Source organism: Rissa tridactyla, chromosome 23 (assembly GCF_028500815.1).
Source record: "Rissa tridactyla isolate bRisTri1 chromosome 23, bRisTri1.patW.cur.20221130, whole genome shotgun sequence".
Taxonomy (NCBI): Eukaryota; Metazoa; Chordata; class Aves; order Charadriiformes; family Laridae; genus Rissa; species Rissa tridactyla.
This window is the reverse complement of record NC_071488.1, coordinates 1942606-1966718: the sequence shown is the minus strand read 5'-3', so window position 1 is coordinate 1966718 and position 24113 is coordinate 1942606. Positions and strand designations below refer to the sequence as shown.

The 24113-nt window shown below is 60.8% G+C and overlaps 2 protein-coding genes across 5 annotated transcripts; both read left to right on the top strand.

Annotated features, from left to right (window-relative positions):
• Positions 1-881: 881 nt before the first annotated feature.
• Positions 882-9809, top strand: LOC128901076 (signaling lymphocytic activation molecule-like). Its single transcript, XM_054182855.1, has 8 exons — positions 882-1372; positions 1928-2216; positions 5073-5399; positions 5710-5991; positions 7009-7119; positions 7631-7710; positions 8434-8601; positions 8732-9809. The coding sequence occupies exons 2-8, from the start codon at positions 2165-2167 to the stop codon at positions 8786-8788; spliced, it is 1077 nt and encodes a 358-aa protein (XP_054038830.1). The 5' UTR covers positions 882-1372; positions 1928-2164; the 3' UTR covers positions 8789-9809.
• Positions 9810-12330: 2521 nt separating this feature from the next.
• Positions 12331-21757, top strand: LOC128901103 (SLAM family member 7-like). Of its 4 annotated transcripts, XM_054182899.1 has the most exons (9): positions 12331-12621; positions 14418-14708; positions 14801-15064; positions 16241-16267; positions 16997-17098; positions 17282-17326; positions 18716-18768; positions 19097-19195; positions 19416-21757. In XM_054182899.1, exons 1-9 carry the CDS (start codon positions 12570-12572, stop codon positions 19551-19553), a joined length of 1071 nt encoding a protein of 356 aa, XP_054038874.1. In that variant the 5' UTR covers positions 12331-12569; the 3' UTR covers positions 19554-21757. The 4 variants fall into 4 exon arrangements, 3 of the variants coding, with proteins under 3 accessions (XP_054038874.1, XP_054038876.1, XP_054038875.1); XM_054182901.1 differs by lacking the exon at positions 19416-21757 and having other exon boundaries at positions 12334-12621; positions 19042-19141; XM_054182900.1 differs by lacking the exon at positions 16241-16267 and having other exon boundaries at positions 12335-12621; positions 19416-21756.
• The last annotated feature ends 2356 nt before the right edge of the window (positions 21758-24113 follow it).

Genomic DNA, 24113 nt, shown 5'->3' with positions numbered 1-24113 from the left:
GAGATAAATCTCCAGGTCCGTATCGAAACATTTATGAGCTTCCCAAAATGGTTAATATAGGTCTTAACGAGTCCACGATAATTGGTCAGGTATATAACAAACTGAGGCGAGCGGTGAGGTACGCGTTGTGTTAATTAAAAACAGGTATGCGACAACTTATGGCAAGAGGTACCTAAGGTCGTTACTTAACGACTCTAACCGTTAATTAACAATTCTAAGAGAAAAGAGAAACTGAGGGATGGAGAAAGGAAAAGACAGAGATAAAGAGATCACCGGTCCTGGTTCCAGTGTCTTTTTCAGGGAATCTTCCCAGGCGCGATCTTCTTCTTCCTTGGAAAAATCTTCCCAGGTGCGGTCTTCTTTCTTGGGAAGAATCTTCCAGTCCCCAGGCATGATCTTCTTTTGTTTCTTCTTTGTTCCCCCTCCAGGGGCACTTATTTTCCCCTTTTCTGTTTGCTGAATTAGCATGGTCCACCCCCCCTTGCCGAGGACAGCCTTGGCTCCGGTGTCTCCCTTCTCCCAGGTGACGTGGAGCACGATTTGGGTGGCGAGACGCGTGCCACAGCCATACACGTCTAGCATGATCTCTACAATCTCCATCAGGGCGTGCGCTTTCGTATGCATTTCGCAGATAACGAAGCACAGGTCGCTCATGGGCCACAATGGCCTCGAGAACTGAGAACTAGCGAGCTCACCACGCGAGTGGCAGAGCTCTCCTGTCTCCCCAAGACAGCTCTCCCACACTTTCAGGCGCCAGAAGAGTGAGTCTTATCAGCTCTTTGAAGGCCGGGCCTGCGTTATTGATTTCCTTGCCAGCGTTTGAGGCGTTCCATCGCAGGCTTGGCCGGCCTCCTGCCCAGCGGCAGGGAATTTACGGTCCGTCTCCTACAGGTCCCCCCGTCCCGCTCTCACTCATCCTCTCTTCTTTACGCCTCTGCCGATCTCTTCCCTTCCAAGAACTGCTGATTAACGGGCAATGGCTTGCTTGGTGGTTCGTTTTTTTTTTTTTTTCTCAGTCAGACGTTTTCCGAGAAGGAAGGAGCAGCCTACCAGGCTGCCGGGGCGGTTCAGTGCGGTTTTAGGCTTTTTATCATCAGAAATAACTTACTGTCGACAAAACTCATGGAGGTCTAAGATCTGGGCTCCACCGGAGAGCGGTGGGATGCAAGTTCTCCCTTTATTCCCTTTTGGCGCTCGTGTTTGTTTGGTTTAAAACAGCGGCAGAATTCCCGCTTCGCGCTGTCGCCTCTGCTGTCCTCCGAAAACCGGAAAAAAAGCCACGGATGCGTGAAGAAAGCAAGAGGGGAAAAAAAAAACCCCCACAACCCACTTCTCCCATTTTTCAAGCTGCGCGGGCCGAGCATGGGAGGAGGTGAATAATTCATTACGCTGAACACGCACAAACGAGGGAGCTTCTCTCACCCCTTTTCCAGCAGCGGAACAAGCGAGCGGTGTTATCCCCGCTGCGCGTGGGAGGCTGCGGTCCCCGCTCCATCCCCACCCGGGGGGGACACCCGATGGAGAGGGGGGGGACACCATCCCTGTCCCCGAGCACGCTGTGGGGATGGCGTTTAACGGGAGCAAATTCAAATCCAGGCCCCTTTGCTGAGCGCTCAGCCCCAGGACGAGGGTTGGGCTTTTCCTCGGCGGGTTTTTAACGACCCCCCCCATCCTCCTCCCTGCGCATCCCACGGATGGAGCAGCAGCGGTTGAGATGCTGCCACGCCAGGGGACAGTCACCCACCTCTGTCCCCTCGGGGATGGCAGGGCCAGGAAGGCTCTGTACAGCCCCGGGAAGCTCTTACTGGAAGCCAAATGATTTTCTTCTCGTTTCCTCTTCTTTTGGGGTCGGGTTAAGGACCCGTGGCGGGGGGGATGATGCAGTTCTGGTACAAACTCTAAATTGATGCTCTGCTTCCTTCTGCAGGTCTCTTTGGGCTGTCTCCGGCGAAGCGTTCAGCAGCACGGCTCGGTGCTTTGAATAATTTCCACTCAAGAAAAAAAAAAAAAGGAAAGAAAGAAAAAAAAAAAAAAAGAGTTACTCAGCCAAAAACAGGAAACATATGGCCCAGGGCAGCGCCTCTGATTTGAGTACACCTGTTCTTATAATGAGCCCGGCAGCAGATATTAACTCCACTGCAACGCAGGCTCCGTGAAGCGAGGGATGGGCTGCAGCGAGCGTCTCCGGCTGCTGATCTCTCTCGCCTGCGTTTGGGGTACGTACCTTTCCCTCCCCGCCAAATACTCGCTTCGGCTTGTTTGGGTTTTTTTTTTTTTTGCAGGGGTAGATATTAAGAGTTTTAGAAATCGCGAGCTGTGTGCCGGGCACATATGGAGCGTAAATATTCCTGTAGAAGATAAACGGCTCGCGACTCCAAGCTGGATGCGTGGCGCATCCCCGATACGCTCCTGCGAGTGGGGCTGAGGGAGGAGGGAGTAAAAGACGATGGATGAGCAAAGATGGTGATGGACAAGGTGTAGCTGCAGCAGTGAAGCGCTCTACCCTCTGTTTTAATGGGGTATTAACGGCACCCAGGAAATAATTCCGTAGCAGATGCGAATTGGGGTGCTTGGGATGAAGGTCCTGGTCTGCCGTGCTGGGATCAAGAGGTGCCGGTGGAATGGGAGACGGTTCCCAAGTAATAAAACGCACCTAAGGCGAGTGGAAAGGGACCGGCAGTGGGGCAAAGCCTGGTTTCTGGGTGCCCGAAGAGCCCTGGATGGTGTCCTGGGGACGGTGGTGTCCTGGGGATGGCGGTCTCCTGGACACGTCCAGACCAGGGAGTGACGGACCCCCAGGGCTCCTGGGTCCTCTCCTCCCAGCCCATCGGCCGTTACGGGTGGCTGTTGTAAGATGGGGTTTGGTGGCCCGGAGCCCACGCTGAAGTGCCCCCGAGCAGGGCAAAGGTGGCTGTGACTAATCCCGAACCTCCTCTCGGTGCCGGCCTGAGATCTGTACCCCTTCCCTGGGGACACCACGGAGCCCCAGGAGCCCTCTGCCACCGCATCTGGGTAATTACCCGCTGTAAACCGAAGGGCTCGGCCAGGAAACTGGGGACCTTGGCCGAGCTGGGGTTTCTCCTTGGCTCTGCTGGCTCACTCTGACTAGGATACCTTTAAAATCCCCCCCCGGTGGTTTCTGCCCAGACACCGGAAGTCCCCCCGGCCCCATACCTGATGTTTGGGGCCTCTCCAGACCTAGAGCTGGGCCAGTGGGGGTCGCTCGCCTTCCTCCAGCCCCTCCAAAGTGGGTTTCGGCTGGTTTCAGACCGCGTTCCATCCCTCCTCCTGCAGCCTTGCTCCGGCCGAGTCGTCTTCCCCGCAAAGGAGGGATGCTCCTCGCCCGGGGCGGAGGGGTTTTTTCTAAGGTGATGTCAAAAGGGCTTTTCCAGCTGGTAATTCATGAGGAGCCTGACCGCGGCAAGTCAAAAAAACCCATAAAAAATAAACGCACGTTGCTGAGAAAATATGGCATCCGCCTGCGCGCTGGGCTTTTACAGTAAATGCATCAGCAAAAGCCACGGGATGCGGCGGCGCAGGCAGGCAGGCGGCGGGGTTTCTGCGGGATGACGGCCGTGCCCGCCTGGCTGCTTCGATGCTGGCGAGACCAAGCCCTCAGGGACAGCCCAGAAACCGTTGTCCTTTGTGCCACGGAGACGGGGCAGGGGGGGCCAAAAATAAGCCACGGCACGGCTTGGGATGGCAGCGGGGAGAGCGTTTGCTGGGTGGTTTTTACTGGAACCATAGGAAGGAGAAGTGGAACTGGGCTCATCTGGGCCTCCCCTGCCCTGGTCTTCTGTGGTCTTCCCCCTGTTTTCTTTTTCCCCTCTGGGGTAAAGCCTTGCCCCGACGGAAAGAAGTTGGTAGGAAACATGGGGGTGAGACGGTGGGGTTCCTTCCACGCTGCCGCCGCCTGGCAGCAGCGATGAGCTGGCACCGCGCTATTTCCTACAAAAACAAACTTGTTTGCCCCAGGGCTGCGGGCAAATGTGAATCACTGCCTTGTAGCCAAAGACGGGAAAAGATCTGGGGGGGGGAGAAGATCCTCCCGCATGCTCTCCAGGAAATCCCGGTGGTCGAGATGCTTTGGGGTGCGTGGGAGATGCTCGCACCCCTCTGCTTACGAGCACTTTTCCATGGGGCCACCAAGAAACCCACCTGGGACCACCTCGACAAGGAGAAGGACAACCTGGGGTTTACGCCTCCAGGAGGCTGCGCTTCCTGCAGTTTCTACAAGAAAAGTCCCACCAAAGGTTTCTGGAGCTGAGGAGCTTGAGGGAGGTGGGTGCACCCAACTGCAGGCGTTGGCCAAGGCCCACCAAGCATCGCTTCCCTCTGGAATGCCCTGGGGTCACCAGGACTTCTCCGGGCTGGTCCCACCACTGCCAAGACCCTTCTCCCAGGACCAGCATCTCCACCGGACTGGGACCGTGAGCCCTGCCGGAGGCAGCTTCGCTCCATGGGGTGATGTTTCGCTGCGCTGGCTGGTTTCATCGTGCCAACGGAAAGCCCGGGAGCCTTAAATCAGGATTTGGCCATTGCCCATGGTGGTACCCGATGCGGGAGGATGCTGAGGCTGATGCAAAGACTTCCCGGCCTTGCTCCAGGAAGGCAGGAGTGGGGAAGAAGAGCAGAGGAAGACAACGCTTCCCCTCCGGCTCCTGAGCCCTCAACCTGCGTCCTCCGGGGTTAAGGATGTGGGGCTGGGGGTCGCTCCTTTGGTTCTGGAGACGGTGCTGTGGGGTGGGCGTGGGGCAGAGCTGGCACCAAGCAGCCCCGACGTGCAGCGGTGACTCTTGTTCCCACCTGCCAGCAATGGCTGGCGCAGGATGTGGTGGATAACCCGGCGCTCGAGCGCGCGGTTAGATAATCTCTTCAATTTTCCACCCCTTTATCTCACCCAACCCCAGCCGTCCCCAGTCTGCAGATTACCGGGGTGGGTCCAACGCTGCATCTGGCTACCGCAGCTCTGCGGGCATCTGCCCTTCTCGGGCAGAGCCAGGATGGGGGGGGATGATGGTCTCTTGGAGCCCCCCTCCGTGTCTCAGCCCTTCTCTCCGCTCTCCTCCCAGGGATGTGCCGCGGGGCCAGGGAGACGGTGCTGGGCACTCTGGGGAAGGCGACGAGATTGCGGATCCCTCCGGATCTCCGTAACCTCACCCAGCGCTTCGGGGAAGCCGTCTGGAAGCGGGACACGGAGGACCCGCAGAGGAAGCTGGTCCTGCTCAAGTACCTGGACGGCAACTACACCAACTACATGCCGGGACGAGCTCGCTTCCACATGGTGGACTTCTCCCTGGAGATCCTGAACACCAGCCGGGAGGACAGGCAGCTCCACGAGTACATCGCCAGCAAGGGGCCGGAGGAGAAAGTCTGGCAGATCCAGCTGGAGGTGTACGGTGAGACCCGCCGCTCTGGGAGGACTGGGATGGGAGGTGGGTGGTGGTCGAGGAGGGTGGGAGATACCCACCCTGATGTCAAGGTGAAGTAGTGAGTCCAGGACCTTCTTGCAGCCCCATCTGGGTACCCCCAGGAGCTTTTGGGTTCCTGCATACCACGTCCCTCTCCAATGCATTCGCAGTGGGGCTGGGCCAGACCGGTCCTTCCCCATCTCCCAGGGATTTAGGAGAACCAGCAGGATTTCCCAGGCAGGGGCCAAGGCGACGTTTGCATCCTCCTCAGACGCAAACCTTTGTCCCCTCTCTCCAGAACCGGTGTCCCATGCCAGCATCCAGGTCCTCGGCCGGGCCTCAGCCAACGGCAGCTGCACCATCACCCTCAACTGCACGGCGGAGCGAGGGGACAACGTCTCCTACAGCTGGGGCAGCTGGGACACCAGCACCCTGGGACTCTGCTCCCACAATGGCAGCCTCCTGCACCTCTCCTACCCCCTGCAGAACGCCAGCATCGCCTGCGCCTGCACGGCCAGCAACCCCGTCAGCCGCCGGGTCGTCACCTTCAACTCCTCCACGTGCAGCTACGAGCAAGGGGGTAAGTTCCCAGTTGCCCACCCGGCTCTTTCCAGCCTCTCAGTCCCCACTCGTGCTTTGCAGGAGACGTTTTTGCGCTGCTTTAGGCAGCCTCAAAGGAGCGTTGGGCAAGGAAAGCGGCTGCTGTGTCACCTCCTGAGGGTCGCCCAGTCCTTCCAGTCAACTCCGGCCATGGAGCCATCAGTCCCACCTGCTTCCCTGGCCACTGCGCTCCAGCGCCCTGGGCTCGTTTTAAACGTGCATCATTTATACGACGTCTGGTTTGGGGAGGAGGAAAACCTCAGTGACAACTTCCCCTCCGCAGGCTCTTGGGGGCCAAAGTCACGCTCTCTCTCGCCGGGGTTTTCTAGCACGCCCTCGTGACGTGGGGGACTTTCGCCGGGGCTGGGTGGTGTGGTGGCCGCCCCTCTCCCCGGGGACCCGGAGGAGAAGTCACACCTCTGCTGGGGCTCTCGCCGTGAGCCCTGCTGAGAAAATATCCCCACGGGGGAAAAAAAAGGTCAGGACTCTTGCTTAAGAAAGGGAGATGCTGAAATGAGATGCTCCGGGGGGAGGAGTTTGAGCTTGTTTCTCACCCCCTTGCCCCCAGAGCTCCTTGCACCCTGCGACACCCCCGCGTAGTGGCACCGTTAGTGGTCCAGGAGCGGGGCCACTGCGGTGGGAGCCCGGCTGGAGCCGCAGAGCTGCGTCCCAGGGTCCCTTTCTCACCCACCTGCGATGCCAAGGCATCGAACAACCTCCCTGCAGGCCTCCAGAAAGCCACCAGAGAACTTTTGAGGTTTTTATCTGGCCCCCATCTGGCCCCCAGCAGGTTTTTCTCAGGCTGCGGCAGAAGAGAGCTCTGCTCGAGAGAGGCGTTTCCTGCCCTTTATTTCCTGTTCTGCCGACATTATCAGCCCCAAGTTAGGTGATGAGATGGAGAAAGGTTTTAGCAGCCCGTTGGGCTCAGCTCTGGGTGACTCGGGGCCCCAGGGCTGGTGGCTGACACCCTCCCCTCTCTGACCCCCCCCCTTCCCAGACGGCGCCGGGCTGAGGACGGAGCATCTCGTGCTGATGGTGGTGGTCCCCGTCGCCGCCGTGGTGATGCTCACCGGAGGCTTCATGGCTGCCCATTTGCCCATGGCCGTTGGTGAGTGCCCCAAGGGGAGGGCGTTGGGTGGTCCACGGGTGGGGTAAATGTTGCGGGGGAGACAGAAGGTGCCCCCAGCCAGCCCCAGAGGAATGGGCAGAGGGGCTCTTCCCCGTGAGCAACCTCGTCTTAGGGGTTTTGCTCCTTGGGAAGGAGCAAAATGTGTTTTTCTTGAAGCAAAATGTGTTTTCTTGAAGAAAACCAGCTTAAAAATGTGGCTTTTCTTTCTTGAAGCAAAATGTGTTTTCTTGAAGGAAACCAGCTTAAAAAAAAAAAAAAAAAGAAAAAAAAAAAGGGAGAGAGAAAGAAATGTACCTGCACGTGATCTCCAACGCTTTACCCCGATGATGATGACGGGCTCCTGAGGTCATATTGCATTGCGTCACGGGGAACCGAGCGATCCCAGCCCAAATTAGAGCGAGCATTGTCTCTCCCAGGCAGGATGCGGCCTGGAAAGCGCCGGCGTACCGCCCTGGTCCCCTCACAGGTGACTTTTCTTGTCCCCCTGCAGCCGTCCGGGAGCAGCAGCACCCGCCGCTGACTGAGGAAAACGTGGTGCACACCATCTACTCCCAAGTGCAGCGGGTGGAGGTGAGCCATGACCAGCACCCCCCAGGGGGGGACAAACCCTCCTTTAATGGTGGAAACGCTGCTGCCCAGAGAAGCTGTGGCTGCCCCGTCCCTGGAGGGGTTCAAGGCCAGCTTGGACGGGGCTTGGAGCAACGTGGGCTGGTGGGAGGTGTCCCTGCCCAGGGCAGGGGGGGGACGCGATGGTCTTCAGGGTCCCTTCCCACCCGAACCATTCCATGGTTCTATGGATGCTCCTGGACCCCGAGCGCTGCAGCTGGAGGGGACCATGGGCACGACCCTGCCAGGGTTTCTTGGGTGGGGGTCTCAGACGGCAGCGCAGCAGCCCCCCCCCAAAGCCCTGGGTGGCACCTGGGTGCCTCCTGGCTGGTCTGCAGCACCCTCCGTGATGGGTTTCGGCCAGTGGGTGTCAACCCAGCTCCGCGGCTGGCGAGGGAGAGGGGGAAATTGGGGCTGGGGGGGGGGGACTGGGGTGGCCGTGGGCTCCCCGGCTTCGCTCATCCCTGCCGTTCCAGGAGTCGGCCTGACCGCTGGGCATTCGGGAATCGCTGCAGCTTCCCCGGCATCCCAGGGTGGCTTTGGGGACAGACCCTGTGGTTTTCCCCCCGCCCCCGCCCCGCGTCCTGCTCAGCACAAACGGGGGCAGAGGGTGGAGATGGGGGGGGTCCCTGTGTGATGGAGGGTGGCGAGCTGCCGGCAGCTGCCCATCCTCCCCTCCCCACGCAGAAGCAGAAAGTGGCCCCCGCCGCCGAGCACCCCTCCTGCACCACCATCTACGCTGCAGCCACCGGCTTGCCCCCGGACACGGCCCCGTCCCCCCGCGCAGCCCCCCGGCCCCCGCGCAGCCCCCCGACAGACCCCCCCAGCCAGCAGGGCCACCCATCCCTCTCACAGGTAAGACTGGCTGCCCCCCCCCTTCCAAGGGCATCATCCCGGATGGGCATCGCCATGGGGCAACACATGGACCCCCCCCTCCAACTCGGGCACCTCGCCGACCCCTTTGCCCCCCCACTTTTTGCTGCAGAGCCCCGACAAGGAGCCCACGACGGTTTATGCCAGCGTGATGATGCCCGTGGCCTGAGCATCTCCGGCACCCCCTCTTGCTCGTTGGGCACCCGCCTCCACCTTCCCGGCTGGAAAACACCCAGCTCATCCCTGGGGAATTGGGGCGAAAACGCCTCCGGCATGGGCTGACCCCCCCCCACCGCAGCCGAGCTGGGGCTGCCCCGATGGCTGCGGGATGGCGGGGCTGAAGCAAGGCAAGGACCTCCCCGTACCGCGGCGAAGGGCGGCCGGGAAGATGCTGGAGCATCGGGAAAGGGCGGGGGGGCTCTGGATACGACCCCGCAGGGAGCATCGGCGCCTCGGGAGGGAAGGCACCGCGGAGCAGCACTGGGAAGCGTGGCCGCAGCCGGTTTGCGCCCCAAACTCATCCCTGCCCCATGGATTTTCACCCCACGGCCTCATCCTCCGGCCCCGGCTTCACTAGAGGGAGCCCCCGGCTCGTGGCAGCCGGTGACACCAGTGACACCGCAACGTGGCGGGGGGGGGAACATCACAAGTGATATATATATATTTTTTTTTTTTTTCTTTCAACCTCTGCCCTGCAAGCGGTTACGAAACAGGCCGCTTTGGGCTGAAGCGATGAAGAAAAGTTTTCACAAACCCTTGGCGGCCGAGCCCTGCCCGGCGCCCATCAGCCCCCCCGTCCTGCACCGGGGAGCGGGGGGAAGCACCCGCGTCCCACTGCACTTTTCCATCCCCCTCCTTTCCCACCTCCGACTCCGGGAACAGGCGAGGATCTTCCAGGTGGATTATTTAAAGCCGGATTTCTGGCTGAGAGAAGAGGGGGGGGGCGGGGGGCAGCCCCTGGATATGGCTTGGCCACCCTCTGCCAGCACCTCTCGGCTTCCCTGCGGGAACACCCGGCCTGGGAATGCTGGAAGTGGCCTGACGGGGACACCAGGGCTGGAAAATCCTTCCAACCTGCCCCCCCCCCCCGCCCCGGTCTGAGCTGTTTTATAACCCCGACATAACTCAGTCGGTACGGCAGGCCCGACCTCGCGCGCTGCTGCTAAGGGAAAGGAAAATAAATTTGTAGGGAAGCCTTTTGGAAAAGTTTGCTGGAGGAATGTGTCAGAGGCTGGATCAGGCTTTGGTGTCGGGGACGGGGGGGGGAGGCGGGGAGAAGAGAAACCGCTGTTTGTGCACCTCTTCAGCTTCCCTCTTTCGTTACAATGGAAAATTATCTGAGCTGCTTCCTTGGAAAAGTCTGCCGGCAAAGCAACCGCTTCCCCCGGGAGCAGGGGCAGCTCCAGGGACGGGCAAGGTCACGCTCGCCCTCCTGCCCCTAAAATGGTGTAAAAAAAAAACCCACGGATTCCGTGCCTGGCACTTGGTGCGGGATGGAGCCCGGTGGTACCTCGCAGGACGACGGGACGCGCTGGGATGGGTGTACCCCGAGGTCCCAGCCTGCCCCACGGCCGCGAGGGGACCTCGAGTGCCCAGGACGGGGAAGGGGGCATGGAAAAAGGTGAATTGCAGAGGAGCATCGAGCCGGGATGCCGCAGCCCCCCCTTGCTCCCAGGGGGTGATCAGAGGAGGTAAAGGGCATTAGGGGGTGGCTCATCCTCCTCGTCGTCTCTTTGTGACACTCATTTTACCCTCCCTCGCCAGGGTGTTGCGAAAGAGAGGGGCTGGTTTTAGCCCTTCGGGGGCTACCGAATCCAGCAGCTCAGTTCAGCTTTTCTTTGGTCTTGAGCTTCTGCTTTGGGATTGAGCAACGGTGACAGTCATAGAATGGCATGGTGCGAGTTGGGAGGGACCGTAAAGATCATCTCATCCCCCCCCTCCCTGCCCTGGGCAGGGACACCTCCCACCAGCCCACGTTGCTCCAAGCCCCGTCCAACCTGGCCTTGAACCCCTCCAGGGATGGGGCAGCCACAGCTTCTCTGGGCAACCTGCGCCAGGGGCTCACCCCCCTCACAGCCAAGAATTCCTTCCTCACATCTCATCTCAATCTCCCCTCTTCCAGTGGCAAACCCTTCCCCCTCGTCCCATGGCTCCCCTCCCTGCTCCAGAGTCCCTCCCCAGCTTTCCTGGAGCCCCTTTAGGCACTGGGAGGATGCTCTCCCTGTACCAACGCATCCCATCACTCACCAGCACGGCGTCGGGGCGGCCCTGGAAGGCAACAGCAGCCCCCGCTCCATCGCTGGGGTAGAGGAACTGGGGCTATTTTAAAGCCTGACATCCTCGGCTGGGCCCGGCACGCTTCCCCCACCTGAATTTCAGTATGACGCCGGCATCACGCTACTTTCCAGAATCAGCTGAAATTATGGAAGCGGCTGCTTTCCCTGTGGTTGTCATTTGACTGCCCCATCCAGGGGGAGCATTTGGATCTCGGCATCCTTAGAATCACGGAATCCTAGAATCGCTGAGATTGGAAGGGACCTGTCAGACCATCGAGTCCAACCATCACCCTAACCCTGACAAAAACCATCACTAAACCATATTTCGAAGCACCACGTCTGCCCAGCTTTTAAATCCCTCCAGGGATGGTGCCTCCACCACTGCCCTGGGCAGCCTCTTCCAATCCTTGACAACCCTTTTGGTGAAGACATTTTTCCCAATATCCATCCTAAACTTCCCTTGGCGCAACTTGAGGCCGTTTCCTCTTGTCCCGTCACCTGTTCCTTGGGAGAAGAGCCTGACTCCCCCTGGCTACCCCCTCCTTTCAGGGAGCTGCAGAGAGCGAGAAGGTCTCCCCTCAGCCCCCTTTTCTCCAGGCTGAACACCCCCAGCTCCCTCAGCCGCTCCTCACAAGACTTGTGCTCCAGACCCCTCACCAGCTCCGTTGCACTTCTCTGGACACGCTCCAGCCCCTCAGTGTCTTTTTTTGGGGTGAGGGGCCCAAAACTGGACACAGCCCTGGAGGTGGGGCCTCACCAGTGCCGAGTTCAGGGGGACCATCACTGCCCCAGTCCTGCTGGCCACACTGTTCCTGACACAGGCGAGGGTGCTGTTGGCCTTCTTGGCCACCTGGGCACACTGCTGGCTCGTATTTAGCCACCAGTCGACCAACACCCCCAACGTTCTTTCCAAAGGATGCGCCGGTGACGTTGGTCCCAGGCGCTGACGCCCCGATGGTCCCCATGATACCCCTTATTTAGGGCTGGTTTCCATGAAGGAGCTGGGACACTGGTCACACACGGCCACGATGATGCTCTTTGCCCCGGCCGCCACACTCATTTTTGCTTAGAAATGGAGTTTTGCAGCTCGTGTTTTCACTGTGGGGTTGTGTGCGCACGTGAGATATTTCTCCTTGTCCTACCCAAGGAGACCTTCCAGCCCATTCCAGTCCCTCAAGGGGCTCCAGGAAAGCTGGGGAGGGACTCTGGAGCAGGGAGGGGAGCCATGGGACGAGGGGGAAGGGTTTTCCACTGGAAGAGGGGAGATTGAGATGAGATGTGAGGAAGGAATTCTTGGCTGTGAGGGGGGTGAGCCCCTGGCGCAGGTTGCCCAGAGAAGCTGTGGCTGCCCCATCCCTGGAGGGGTTCAAGGCCAGGTTGGACGGGGCTTGGAGCGACCTGGGCTGGTGGGAGGTGTCCCTGCCCAGGGCAGGGGGGACGGGATGGTCCTTAAGGTCCCTTCCCACCCGAACCATTCTCTGACTCTACCCCTTCTAGTGCCAGTCTGGTGGCAGCCCCCGTGATGTGGAACCAGCCATTGGATGGGGCACGGACAGTTCTCTCCACCCATCCGTCCGTGGGAGGGAATGCTACACGTGACTCCGTAGCAAGTTTCCTCTTCTCACCACGACTTGTCGCAGATGCCGGCTGCAGAGAGCCGCTCTCCGGGCATCCATGGACGTGCTTTGGTGCCTGCCGCTCACCCTCCTCCTCCTCCACCGAGCAGGTAAGCGCGAGGTGCTCCTTTTCCCTCGGTGGTGGAAGGGAAGGAGCCCATGGGGGGCTCGGGGTGGGGTGGTTTAGGGACTCCCCAAAGAGCGGGGACAGGGCTGGCATGTGCGGGACGAGCGGTGCAGCCCCACGGGGATGGACTTTATCCCCAGGACGTCGGGCAAACCGGGGTGCGAGGTGCCCAGCATGACCCGGCACTGGCCTCTCGCTCTCCTGTGGTTCCCCCTCTCTGCTGATGAGTGAATGCATCAGGTCTCAGCTCCAGCCCGGGCTCCAGCCAGCTCGTTGACACACATTTGCCGTCCTGCGCCGGGCTCAGTATCTGCTGCCCCATGTGTTGCCTTTGAGTTTTTCCGTGCCACGGTTTCATTGGCGGGTATTTTGGTGCTGTCTGGAGACCAGGAGATGTCTTCTGCTACTTTTCAGGCAAGGGGAAGCGGGCAGAGGCAGAGGCTCTGGGGCCCTTCGAGTTTATCTCCCCGGCCAGTTTTCCTTCCCCGCCATCGGAGATGCCTGTTGGCGGTGTCCCGGAGACGTCCCTTTGGGGCCCAGGAATGGCGAGGCCCGGGTAGAGGTGGCAGCCTCGGGGTCCAGCTGCCCGGCCGAGCCAGGATCCATCCCCTTGGCAGGAACAGGGGGAAAAACCCCTCCGTCCCCAGCCCATACTGGTCAGCACTGATTTTCAAAATGGAAATAAGCAAAAAAAGGGGGAAATACTTTCTTCCTTCTCAGGAAAGGGGAGAGGCAGCTGCACATTTGGGGAAGAAGCCATCTGTTTTCTTGCGTGCTCGTGTTGGTCTTTCGGTCTGGAGATGAGAGGAAACCTGCCTGACATTTGAGTCCTTGCAATTTCAGTTTGCGCCTCAAGGCTCTGCCCCTTTCCCACTTTTTCCCCTTTTCCCTTCCCCTTTCAGGTGGGAAGCAGCGTGGGGTGTCCTGTAGCCGCAGGGGAACCTGGAACGAGCCCTTTGGGGGATGCGAAAGCACCGGTCCTCCTGCGGGCCCTCAGCCCAGAGCCTCAGACGCAATTAGTTCGTTTAAAATAAAATGGAATCTCCGAATTCCTGCAATCACCCTGAGACGGGGGGGTTTCTCAGTGCTCTCCACATCCAGGGTCGGTGACCCAGTGTCTGTCCTCGTCCCCAGGGATGTCCCAGAGGGTTTTGGTGATGTGGCAACGTGCGCTGGCAGCCCAGGAACCCCCCGCACCCCGGGCTGCATCCCCAGCAGCGTGGGTGAGGGGGGGGATTCTGCCCCTCTGTCCCTCTCTGGGGACACCCCCCTCAGTGGTGCCTCCAGCTCTGCAACCCTCAGCAGAAGGACATGGAGCTGTTGGAGCGGGGCCGGAGGAGGCCCCGGAGATGCTGGGAGGGCTGGAGCCCCTCTGCTGTGGGGACAGGCTGAGAGAGCTGGGGGGGTTCAGCCTGGAGAAGAGAAGGCTCCGCGGAGACCTTGGAGCCCCTTCCAGGCCCTCAAGGGGCTCCAGGAAAGCTGGGGAGGGACTCTGGAGCAGGGAGGGGAGCCCTGGGACGAGGGGGAAGGGTTTTCCACTGGAAGAGGGGAGATTGAGATGAGATATTGGGAAGAAATTCTTGGCTGTGAGGGGGGTGAGCCCCTGGCCCAGGTTGCCCAGAGAAGCTGTGGCTGCCCCATCCCTGGAGGGGTTCATGGCCAACGGGGTTTGCAGCAACGTGGGCTGGTGGGAGGTGTCCCTGCCCAGGGCAGGGGGTGGAACCGGGTGATCTTTAAGGTCCCTCCCGACCCAAACCATTTCTCTGATTCTCTCCCCAGCATGTGCCAGTGACCAGGTAGAAGTGGTGGGGGCCGTGGGCAGGTCCATCACCTTCTCCCTCCAGAGCATGGACACCTCCACAGCCTGGAGCTTTCACAATGAAATCATAGTGACCGTGAAATTCGGCAATCCTCCCGAAGTCACGTTTTTTGACGACAACTACAAGTCGCGCTTGGCCTTCCCCGAGAATGGCAGCGCCCTCACCATCTCCCAGCTGAGGCTGGACGATGCTGGGACCTACACCGCAAAGCGCAACAGGGCAAAAACCTCCTTCGCCTTACGTGTGTACAGTAAGTGCCTTTTAGTATTGGTGGGTTGGGTTTTTTTCACCGTTTTTGAGGGGGTCGGGGATTTCCTGACAGCCCCCGGCTTCCCACCACAGGGGAGCTGGCAGTGCCGACGGTAACCTGCGTGGCACAGAACTGCTCGGCCAACGGCTGCCATTACACCCTGCGGTGCACCGCGTCGGGCTCCGGCTCTGGCAACGTCTCCTACGGCTGGAGCGCGGGGGGGTGGCCACTGAGTGAGGGGCCCACGGTGCTGGTGGAGGAGTCAGCCCCGGAGAAGCTGCCGCTCACGTGCATGGCACGAAACCCCGTCAGCAGCCGCAACGCCACAGTCATCTCGCCCGCTGCCCTCTGCGCAGGTAAAAGGCACGGAAAGTCATAGAATCATGGAATGGTTTGGGTGGGAAGGGACCTTGAGGATCATCTCGTTCCACCCCCCTGCCCTGGGCAGGGACACCTCCCACCAGCCCACGTTGCTCCAAGCCCCGTCCAACCTGGCCTTGAACCCCTCCAGGGATGGGGCAGCCACAGCTTCTCTGGGCAACCTGCGCCAGGGGCTCACCCCCCTCACAGCCAAGAATTCCTTCCTCACATCTCATCTCAATCTCCCCTCTTCCAGTGGAAAACCCTTCCCCCTCGTCCCATGGCTCCCCTCCCTGCTCCAGAGTCCCTCCCCAGCTTTCCTGGAGCCCCTTGAGGGACTGGAAGGGGCTCCAAGGTCTCCGTGGAGCCTTCTCTTCTCCAGGCTGAACCCCCCCAGCTCTCTCAGCCTGTCCCCACAGCAGAGGGGCTCCAGCCCTCCCGGCATCTCCGTGTTGCAATTTAACCCCAGCCAACAACTGGGACCACGCACCGCCTTTCACTGGCCACCACTGTTCCTCCCCCATAAGGGTGGGGAGAAAAGGAGGAGAAAGGGAACAAGAGGGAGAAAAAGAGGAGAAAGGGAAAAAAAAATCCTCATGGTTTGAGGTAGAGGCAGTTTAATAGAACAATAATGGAAAAGGAAAATAACAGTAGTAATAATAATAATAATAACGGTAAAAGAATATACGAGACACAAGTCCCTCACTGCCCGGTGAATTGGTTTCCTGGCCTGACCTGAGCAGCGATTGCGGATTTAACCCCCCTCCCAGCCAACCCCATTTATATGCCGAGCATGAAGTCTATGGTACAGAATATTCCCTTGGTCAGCTTGTTCCGCCTCTGCTCCTTCCCAGCTTCTATGGGAAGCTGAAAAAAGTCCTTGAATAGTATAAACATCGCTTAGCAACAACTAAAACAATATGCATTGCCGACATCCCTTTCGTACCCGAGCTGAAAACGCAGCAAACACCAGAAAGCAAATTATCTCAGGTGAAACCAGGTCAGGAGGGTGTGGGGATGGGTGGTGGGGGTGGGTCGTATCCTGCTCCCGCTGTCTCCAGCTTTACCCCGAGCTGTGCCTCGGCGTGCAAAGAGAGGAACGCGGACCCGCAGCAGGGGCACTTACCTCTCTCCCTGTTCTCTCCCCTTGCCGCGCCGCCCGTGCCACCAAGAAAACACAACCCGCCCTCCTACCACCGGTGAGCTGCCAAACCGCCCGTCCCCGCTCTTCCCTGTCTGAGTGTGCCCGAACTCACTACCAGCCCCAGGCCGCCCCGGGCACCCCCGCCGAGGCAGGGGGAGGTGGGGAGCTTGAGGCCAGCACGGTCCGTCTCCTCCCAAAAAAGAGCCCGGGGGGGCATATCCAGGCTTTCTGGGCATCCATGTGCTCTTAGCATCCGTGTGCTGCCTTTGTCACCTGGGGAAGTCGGGAAGGTGGGGTCCAGGTTTTGAGATTGTCCCCCCCTAAAAGTCCCAACTTGGGATGGGAGCATCGAATCGATGAGCGTAACCCGAGAGGCAGAGCCAGGGAGGGGCTGGAGGCGGGAGCCTGGCTCCACGTCCACCTGCTGCCCCCAGCCCACGTGGGGCTTCCCCCCCCCCCCCCCCAAAAAAAAAAAGCCACCCGTGAGGTCCCTGGAGCGCAAAGGGACATCGGCGGGGGCGGCCGCGGCCATGGAAGGGCTGGGGTGGGATTCTCCCAGCCGTCGCTCTGCCTGCAAAGCCGTTCGTCCTCGTGCAACGTGTCGCCTCTGTTTGTGTTGGACCCTGTCGGGGTGAAATCAGGGTCCCCGTGAAGCGGGAAAGGGCTCAGCGGGGCGTCGGAGCAGAGACGTGGCCCTTCCCCCTCGCCCCCCGCCCTGACTCCGATGCTGGGAAGAGGCAGCTACATTTTGGGATGTTGTTACCGGACCTTCTTCTCTTTCAAGGCGCCTACTCCGGCAGCCAGGCTGGAATCGTGGCCGCATGCGTGGCGGGAGCCGTGGTGCTCGTGGCAGCGCTTGTCTTCTTGATCTACTGTAAATGCAAAGGTGAGCGGCGTCCCCTCCGCGGGCAACCGGCCCCGCGGGAGACGGGACCTGGGAGGGGACACAGGAGCCAGCCCTGGGGTCTGGGCACCCAGGGAGGGGCTGTGGTAGCCAGAGCTGGGGATGCTGCGGTGGCCACTTTGGCCATCACCGCTGACGGGAGCCCCCGTGTCGCTTCTCCCCCAGGCTGGAGCGTCTTCCGTTTGCCCGCAGCTGAGGCCATGAGCACAGGTAGGACTCTGGGGGCTCCCCCAGGCATTTCCCTCCCTCCCCGCCCCGACTTTTTTCCTGATGGGAACAACCTGGTCGCATTTAAGATCAGGAGGGAAATCATCCACCGCCGGGGGCTGGGTGGCGGAGCGTACCCCGGCCAGCAGGACCCCCCGCCTCCCCGTGTCCCCCACCCTGCGCACGTGGAGGCGAGTGGAAGGGGACGAGCCCAGGTGACGTCGTGGTGGCTGAAGCTTTGCTCCCCCCCAGTCTTCCGCTGGAAAACTTCGTGCCCGCCCACGAAGAAGGAGCCGGGAGCGCAGCCATAAGACCCCCAGCACGAGGAGGGGCTGCCAGCCCCATGGCCAGAAATATCCCCCCGCGGCACCACACGCGGCTCCAGCCACGGCTGCTGGGGGTCGCTGCCTGAACCCGCCGCCGCCGGCCCTTGGGGACAGAGATGTGAAGCTCCTGGAGCAGCGGGATGGTGGCACCAGGAGTGAAGGACCCCCCTCGGCATCACTTCGGGATCGGCTCCGCAAAACTCAGGGGTCCAGGGTGCGAATCCAGCCGAGAAAGAGCAGACCCCCGAAGCAGTCCCGTCTCCTCTCCCTCCATTCAGGGCCATTCTGTGCTGGGCCGTGCTGGGCCCGTCACTGCCACAACCGCGCCAGTGCTCAGCGGAGAACTGCCCGACTTCTTAAATTTTTTTTTTTACGTCTCTGTTTTGTTGTTTCCATTATCTGAAATAAAGCTGATGCGAATGGGGGAACTCCTGCCTCCTGTTTTGCATTCGCCCCTGCCTGAGCGGGATGTCGGGGACGCAGCCAAGCACCAGGACCACAGGCTCCTCCCGGCCGGTGATTCGGATCCAGTTCTCCCATTGGGAATCACGGGCAAAACCTCTCCCCGAAGCCATCCTCTCCGCACGGGCTGACGCGACTGTTCCTCTGCGGGGCTGGCAGCAGCGCTTCTACTGAGAGGCACGGAAATTTTGACCCAAAACCCGGGATTATGAAGGATTTACATCCTCTCTCCCCTCCTCTGTTTGACGAGCCAAAGAACGAGTTGCCAGTAACGCTTGCCACGATGGTGGCGACACGGGAAGGAGAGACAAATGCATATCGCCCTCCAAAAGCTGCCGACGGTCCTGTATTTAAATACATTTTTTTTTAAAAAAGCTGATTTTCACTAGCAAGTCCCTTCAACTGCTGTTCTTTCAGCTGGAAGCGAGCGTCCCCGCTCCCGCCATGGCCGGGAAGGACAGCGGGATGAGAAGCGATGCTCAACCTCCACCCGGGGGGGAGCAGCTCCCGGGGGCTGCTGGGTGCCAGGAGCATCCCGGGGGACCCACCACGGCCCCTTCCCGGCTGCTCCCTCACTGACCTTCCTCCTCTCTTCCCCCTGCAGAGCCCGGAGCAGAGTACATGACGGTGTACGCCCAAGTCGGCCCCTACCAGCAGGTGAGTTCGTGTGGGCTCAGCCCTCGGCACCGGGAAGTCCCTGCACGGGATGGGGATGGCCCCGGGGGCCACATGGTGGGGACGGTGGGGAAGGAGGGCAGCTGGACACCCCCCGGCTTCATGAATCGCTTCCTCCTGGAAGCCCGAAGGGGGACGTGCCAACGCTGGGGCTGGCCCAGGAGGATCCAGCACGGCCACGGTCACCTGCCTGCACTTCCCGGTGCATCCCCAGCGTCCCGATCCCACCAAACTTGGCTCCTTTGCCTCGCCCAGGCTTTGAGGTCCCTTTGCCAGCTCCGGAAACGCTTTTAAAAACCTTTTTCGCCAGAGTTTCTCCAGCGCAGAGCTACACAGCCCAAAGAAGATGCTGTCCACCAATGAGGAGACCTCCCAAACCATCTACTCCACCATCCAGGCTACGGCCCAGGTGAGTTGATGCCCGTGGCCACCACCCCCAGGGGGGCTCCAGCCCCAAGCAAGGCGATGGGCAAGACCCCAGAGCAAGGGGCGCCGACAGATGGGTCTTCACTTGGGTTTTCTTGGGGTCTGGAGCTTCCAGCCAAGCCTGTGGGTCCCCTCTTTCTCGCCGACGGGAGGGATCGGCTCCCGCAAACCCAAGCAAAGCTTTTGTCCCTTTGCGATTGCAGACGGACAATGAGAAGATGGGCAACAGCACGCCAGGGTGCCAGGAGCAGGCTGAGAAAACCATCTGCTCCTCGGTGGGGAAGCCGGAACGCCTGGAAGAGCCCCGGCACGGCTCCGCTGCGCCCATGAACCTGCTCTGAGCATGGTGCTCCTCTCCGCCCGGCTCAGCATCCCCCCGCTTCCCTTCCGTCGCTGCTGCCTCCGATGCCAGCCGCGGTGCCCGGCCATCCATCTGCAAACGCTGTGGAGACGGGAGGAATAAGTGCCCTGGAAGCTCCGGCTCGCCTGGCACAGGAGCTTTGCCTGGGTTTGGGGATCCACGTGGGGGTTTGGGCTCCTTTTTCTGCCCTCTCTGAGCAGACCGAGGGACATGGACCAAAACGGTGGCTGCGAACCCAGCGCAAGGACGTGAGCTGATGCTCCTGGGATTCACCCGGCAGCCCCCACAGTGCGGAGCCGTGGGATTAGAGGATGGGAAAACTTGAGGAACCTCTTATAGCCCTTTTTAATATTTTTTTTTTAACTTTTTTTTCCTTTTGGCTGTACTTTTAAACTTGGCAAACACTTCGTTGGGTTGCTAAACCCCAAGAGAAAGCAAAAATAACACTTGGTGGCTGAAAGCCGGATCTGGAACCACAGGTGCCTTTGCCCAAGCCCACCCCCCCAGGCAGCTGCGGTTTCGGTGGAGGCTCCTTCCTCAGCACTCACAGCTCCTGGGCCTCACGGGGACCTTCCAAACCCCACAGCACCCTGCTCAGCACCGTTTTGTGCTGTGAACGAGCTGCCTGCAGTCCCCTGAGGTGCTGCAGGATGGTGCCGGGGTCCATGGGCAGGAGGTGGTGGCCCAGGCTTGGGACACCAAGCTGTGTTGGCACGCTGGAGGGAAGGGATGCCATCCAGAGGGACCTGGGCAGGCTGGAGAGGTGGGTCCTTGCCAACCTCATGAGGTTCAACCAGGCCAAGTGCAACGTTCTGCACCTGGGTCACGGCAATCCCAGCACAAACACAAGTTGGGCGGAGAATGGCTGGAGAGCGGCCCTGAGGAGAAGGACTTGGGGGCGCTGCTGGACGAGAAGCTCAACAGCAACGTGCGCTGGCAGCCCAGAACCCCCCGCAGCCTGGGCTGCCTCAAAAGAAGCGTGGGCAGGGGGGCGAGGGGGGGGATTCTGCCCCTCTGCTCCACTCTGTGAGAACCCACCTGGAGCCCTGCGTCCAGCTCTGGAGCCCTCAGCACAAGAAGGACATGGAGCTGTTGGAGCGGGGCCGGAGGAGGCCATGGAGATGCTGGGAGGGCTGGAGCCCCTCTGCTGTGGGGACAGGCTGAGAGAGCTGGGGGGGTTCAGCCTGGAGAAGAGAAGGCTCCGCGGAGACCTTGGAGCCCCTTCCAGGCCCTCAAGGGGCTCCGGGAAAGCTGGGGAGGGACTCTGGAGCAGGGAGGGGAGCCATGGGACGAGGGGGAAGGGTTTTCCACTGGAAGAGGGGAGATTGAGATGAGATATTGGGAAGAAATTCTTGGCTGTGAGGGGGGTGAGCCCCTGGCCCAGGTTGCCCAGAGAAGCTGTGGCTGCCCCATCCCTGGAGGGGTTCAAGGCCAGGTTGGACGGGGCTTGGAGCGACCTGGGCTGGTGGGAGGTGTCCCTGCCCAGGGTGGGGGGGGATGAGATGATCTTTAAGGTCCCTTCCCACCCAAACTGTTCTGTGATTCTATGAAAACAGGACAAGGAAGGTGGCTGGTGCTGTTCTGCTCCGCTCCTTCGATGTGTTTGTATACGAGCTCTGGTTCTTGGGCAAAACATTTGTACATCAAGCGCTGTGTCTGCGGAATTTTGGTGGCTTCCCGGAGGAAAAGCATCTCTCCGAGCCCCACGGGATGCAGGGATGCTGCACGGCGTGGTACTGCCTGCATCCTGCCGGGATGCGTGTCCTGCAGCAGCTTCCCCTCCCCAGAGCTGGGACTTAGGGGGACCTGGGTGCCCAGCGAGGGGGATGTGGGGCACATCCCCACCCTCGCCGCTTCCCAAACCCGCCCCAAGCGAAACCCCCACGTTGGCATCAATTTTCCGGTGCCGCCGGACAGACAGACGCCTCCCGCGCTGGGAAACCCCCTCCCATGCCGCTTCCCCCTGCTCTTTGTCTCGTCTGTGCCGATAGTAAATTATTCAGGGATGAAACCGGAGATTTCTTTGAAGTGCCTGGCACAGGAGAGCCCTCTAGGAGCTGCTGGAATAAAAATGCAAGGCACATCCGAGCTCAATTTCTGTCTGCATATTATTTGGGGTGAAAACAGGCCATTGTTGACGAGCCCGCGGAGTAATTTGTTTGTTCTCTGGGTTTTCACGGTATGTGCCAGGCTTGTTTTTTGAGTTCCTCGAATTCACGCTGAATTAAAATACGTACCTTGGCGGGTCGTGCGTTTTGACCAAGGGACTTGTCCGCGTGGCGCCACATCTGGCCTTGTAACCGCGATCTCCAGCCGGGACAGGGTTTAAGCCAGTGGTGGTGGCACCAGGGACCGGTCCCAGGGGAGCTGGGACAGTGACGGAGCATCACCTCCTCCTTCGCCCACGCCGAGGGCTGACGGGGCTCCATCCCTGACCCCAGAAGTGACCCCCCAGCCCCCCCCCGGGGATGATTTCTGGCCATTAATCACCCCGATTTCAGTGCCAACACCTTTGGGCAGGCAGGAAGCCGTTGGTGGGGCAGAAAGGGGAAGGAAGCCATTGCGAGCGGGGGGAGCGGCGGGGGGCTCGGTGGGGCAGAGGAGGATGGAGGCGCGAGGCGTGGGGACGGGCTGGCTCTGCCTCGCCGTGCTCTGCTCTGCAGCTGGTGAGTGGGGCTCGGGGGGGGGGGGGACAGCGTTGGATGTGGGGGGCTCCCCCCATCTCTGGGCCTGGAGGAGGAGGAGGAGGAGCAGGAGGAGGAGGAGGAGGAAGGGGTGGTGTGAAGGCAGCAGGCACGATGCCTTCCCAGGGCACCCCCCCCACAGCAGGGCAGGATGCTCACCCAGGCATTTTGGGGGGGGGGGGCAAGACTCAGGGCGCCGCTTTATTGCTTGGCGTGGGTCTGGTGTGTGCGTGGAGGCGGGGATGGGGGTTTTCTGGGCTCCCCCAGCACCGTGTGGCAAAACCCCGGGCTCCCCCGGCTCCTGCCCAGCCCTTTGCTGGCCAAGCCGCCAGGATGCTTGTTGCCCTCCCAGGCCCTTTTCTGGAGCTGGGAGGCGGGGGGGTCACTTTGGTCGGGGGACCCCCATTTCGCCACCCCCACAGCACCCACCCGCGCAGGCACCGCTGCCGCTTGCCCAACCTCCGGCGGGGCTGCGTCACGGTGGCGTGTGGCCACGCGTGACACCCAACGAGCCCTCGCCGTGGTCTCCCCGGCATCCGCCATGGCGCTGCCACAGCCCCAGTTAGCACTTTCTTTGTTAGCTGGGGGGGGGTGGGTGGGAGGGGGGGGATGTTTGTCATGCAAGAGGGTGTCAGGATGTGGGGCGACTGCTGTGCTGTTCCCACCAGCCCCACACCCCCGTCCCACGTCACCTGGGGCTGGAGGGATGTGGGTTTGCCATTTCTCGCCCCCGACTTGCTGCGGTGCAGGATGCCGGGGGGGGGCCATGGCAGCCCCCAGCTCTGCAACTCCGTTCCTGAGCCTCGGGGGGGGGCAGTTTGTTTTGGGGGGGCATTATCGTGAATTAATCACCCCCGTGCCCAGCTCTTGACCTCCAAGACGAGGAGCCAGGGCATCAAAGCAGCACCCAGCGCCATGATGTCCCGGCGCCGACGGGAACCCCCACCACAAGCGCTGGGGACGCGGACACGCTGACGACGTGGCCAACGGCCACCCCGACCCTTCCTTGGACTGGGGACCCTGTCACCACCCCCCTGGCCACGCGAGCAGGCACCGCAGGGAACAAAACCCGTGAGTCCCAAAGGAGAAAGGAAGAGGTGGTGGAGCGGGGCTGGAGGAGGCCCCGGAGATGCTGGGAGGGCTGGAGCCCCTCTGCTGTGAGGACAGGCTGAGAGAGCTGGGGGGGTTCAGCCTGGAGAAGAGAAGGCTCCGCGGAGACCTTAGAGCCCCTTCCAGTCCCTCAAGGGGCTCCAGGAAAGCTGGGGAGGGACTCTGGAGCAGGGAGGGGAGCCGTGGGACGAGGGGGAAGGGTTTGCCACTGGAAGAGGGGAGATTGAGATGAGATATTGGGAAGAAATTCTTGGCTGTGAGGGGGGTGAGCCCCTGGCCCAGGTTGCCCAGAGAAGCTGTGGCTGCCCCATCCCTGGAGGGGTTCAAGGCCAGGTTGGACGGGGCTTGGGGCAACCTGGGCTGGTGGGAGGTGTCCCTGCCCAGGGCGGGTAGAATGACCTTCCAGGTCCCTTCCAACCCAAACCATTCTATGAGACGCCGTTTGGGGATATCCCACCATCCTGGAGGGTCCTGCGTCCCTAAAGACCCTCCAGTGCCTGCCCCTCTGCTCCCCCCCCACTTCCAGCCACCATTGCGGTTGCGTCCCCACATCTCCTCTCTCTCCCCATAGAAAACACCTCGGCTGTTCCCGTCAGGTACTGGTCCCCCACCATTTTTGTGGTGGTGGCTCTGCTTGTGCTCTTCTTCGCCTACCGGCGGACCAAGGAGGAAGGTGAGCTCCCCCCCAGCCCCTGCAGCGCAGCAGCATCCCCCCCCCATGGGGCGCTGGGTGAGCAGGGAAGGCT

Bases quoted from the DNA above. Each gene is read 5' to 3' on its own strand.
- LOC128901076 (XM_054182855.1), top strand. From the start codon at position 2,165: ATGGGCTGCAGCGAGCGTCTCCGGCTGCTGATCTCTCTCGCCTGCGTT. The intron at 5,400-5,709 runs GTGAGACCCGCC...CCCTCTCTCCAG, and splicing joins GATCCAGCTGGAGGTGTACG to AACCGGTGTCCCATGCCAGC. The intron at 7,120-7,630 runs GTGAGTGCCCCA...GTCCCCCTGCAG, and splicing joins CCATTTGCCCATGGCCGTTG to CCGTCCGGGAGCAGCAGCAC.
- LOC128901103 (XM_054182899.1), top strand. From the start codon at position 12,570: ATGGACGTGCTTTGGTGCCTGCCGCTCACCCTCCTCCTCCTCCACCGA. The intron at 14,709-14,800 runs GTAAGTGCCTTT...TTCCCACCACAG, and splicing joins CTTCGCCTTACGTGTGTACA to GGGAGCTGGCAGTGCCGACG. The intron at 15,065-16,240 runs GTAAAAGGCACG...CGTGCCACCAAG, and splicing joins GCCCGCTGCCCTCTGCGCAG to AAAACACAACCCGCCCTCCT.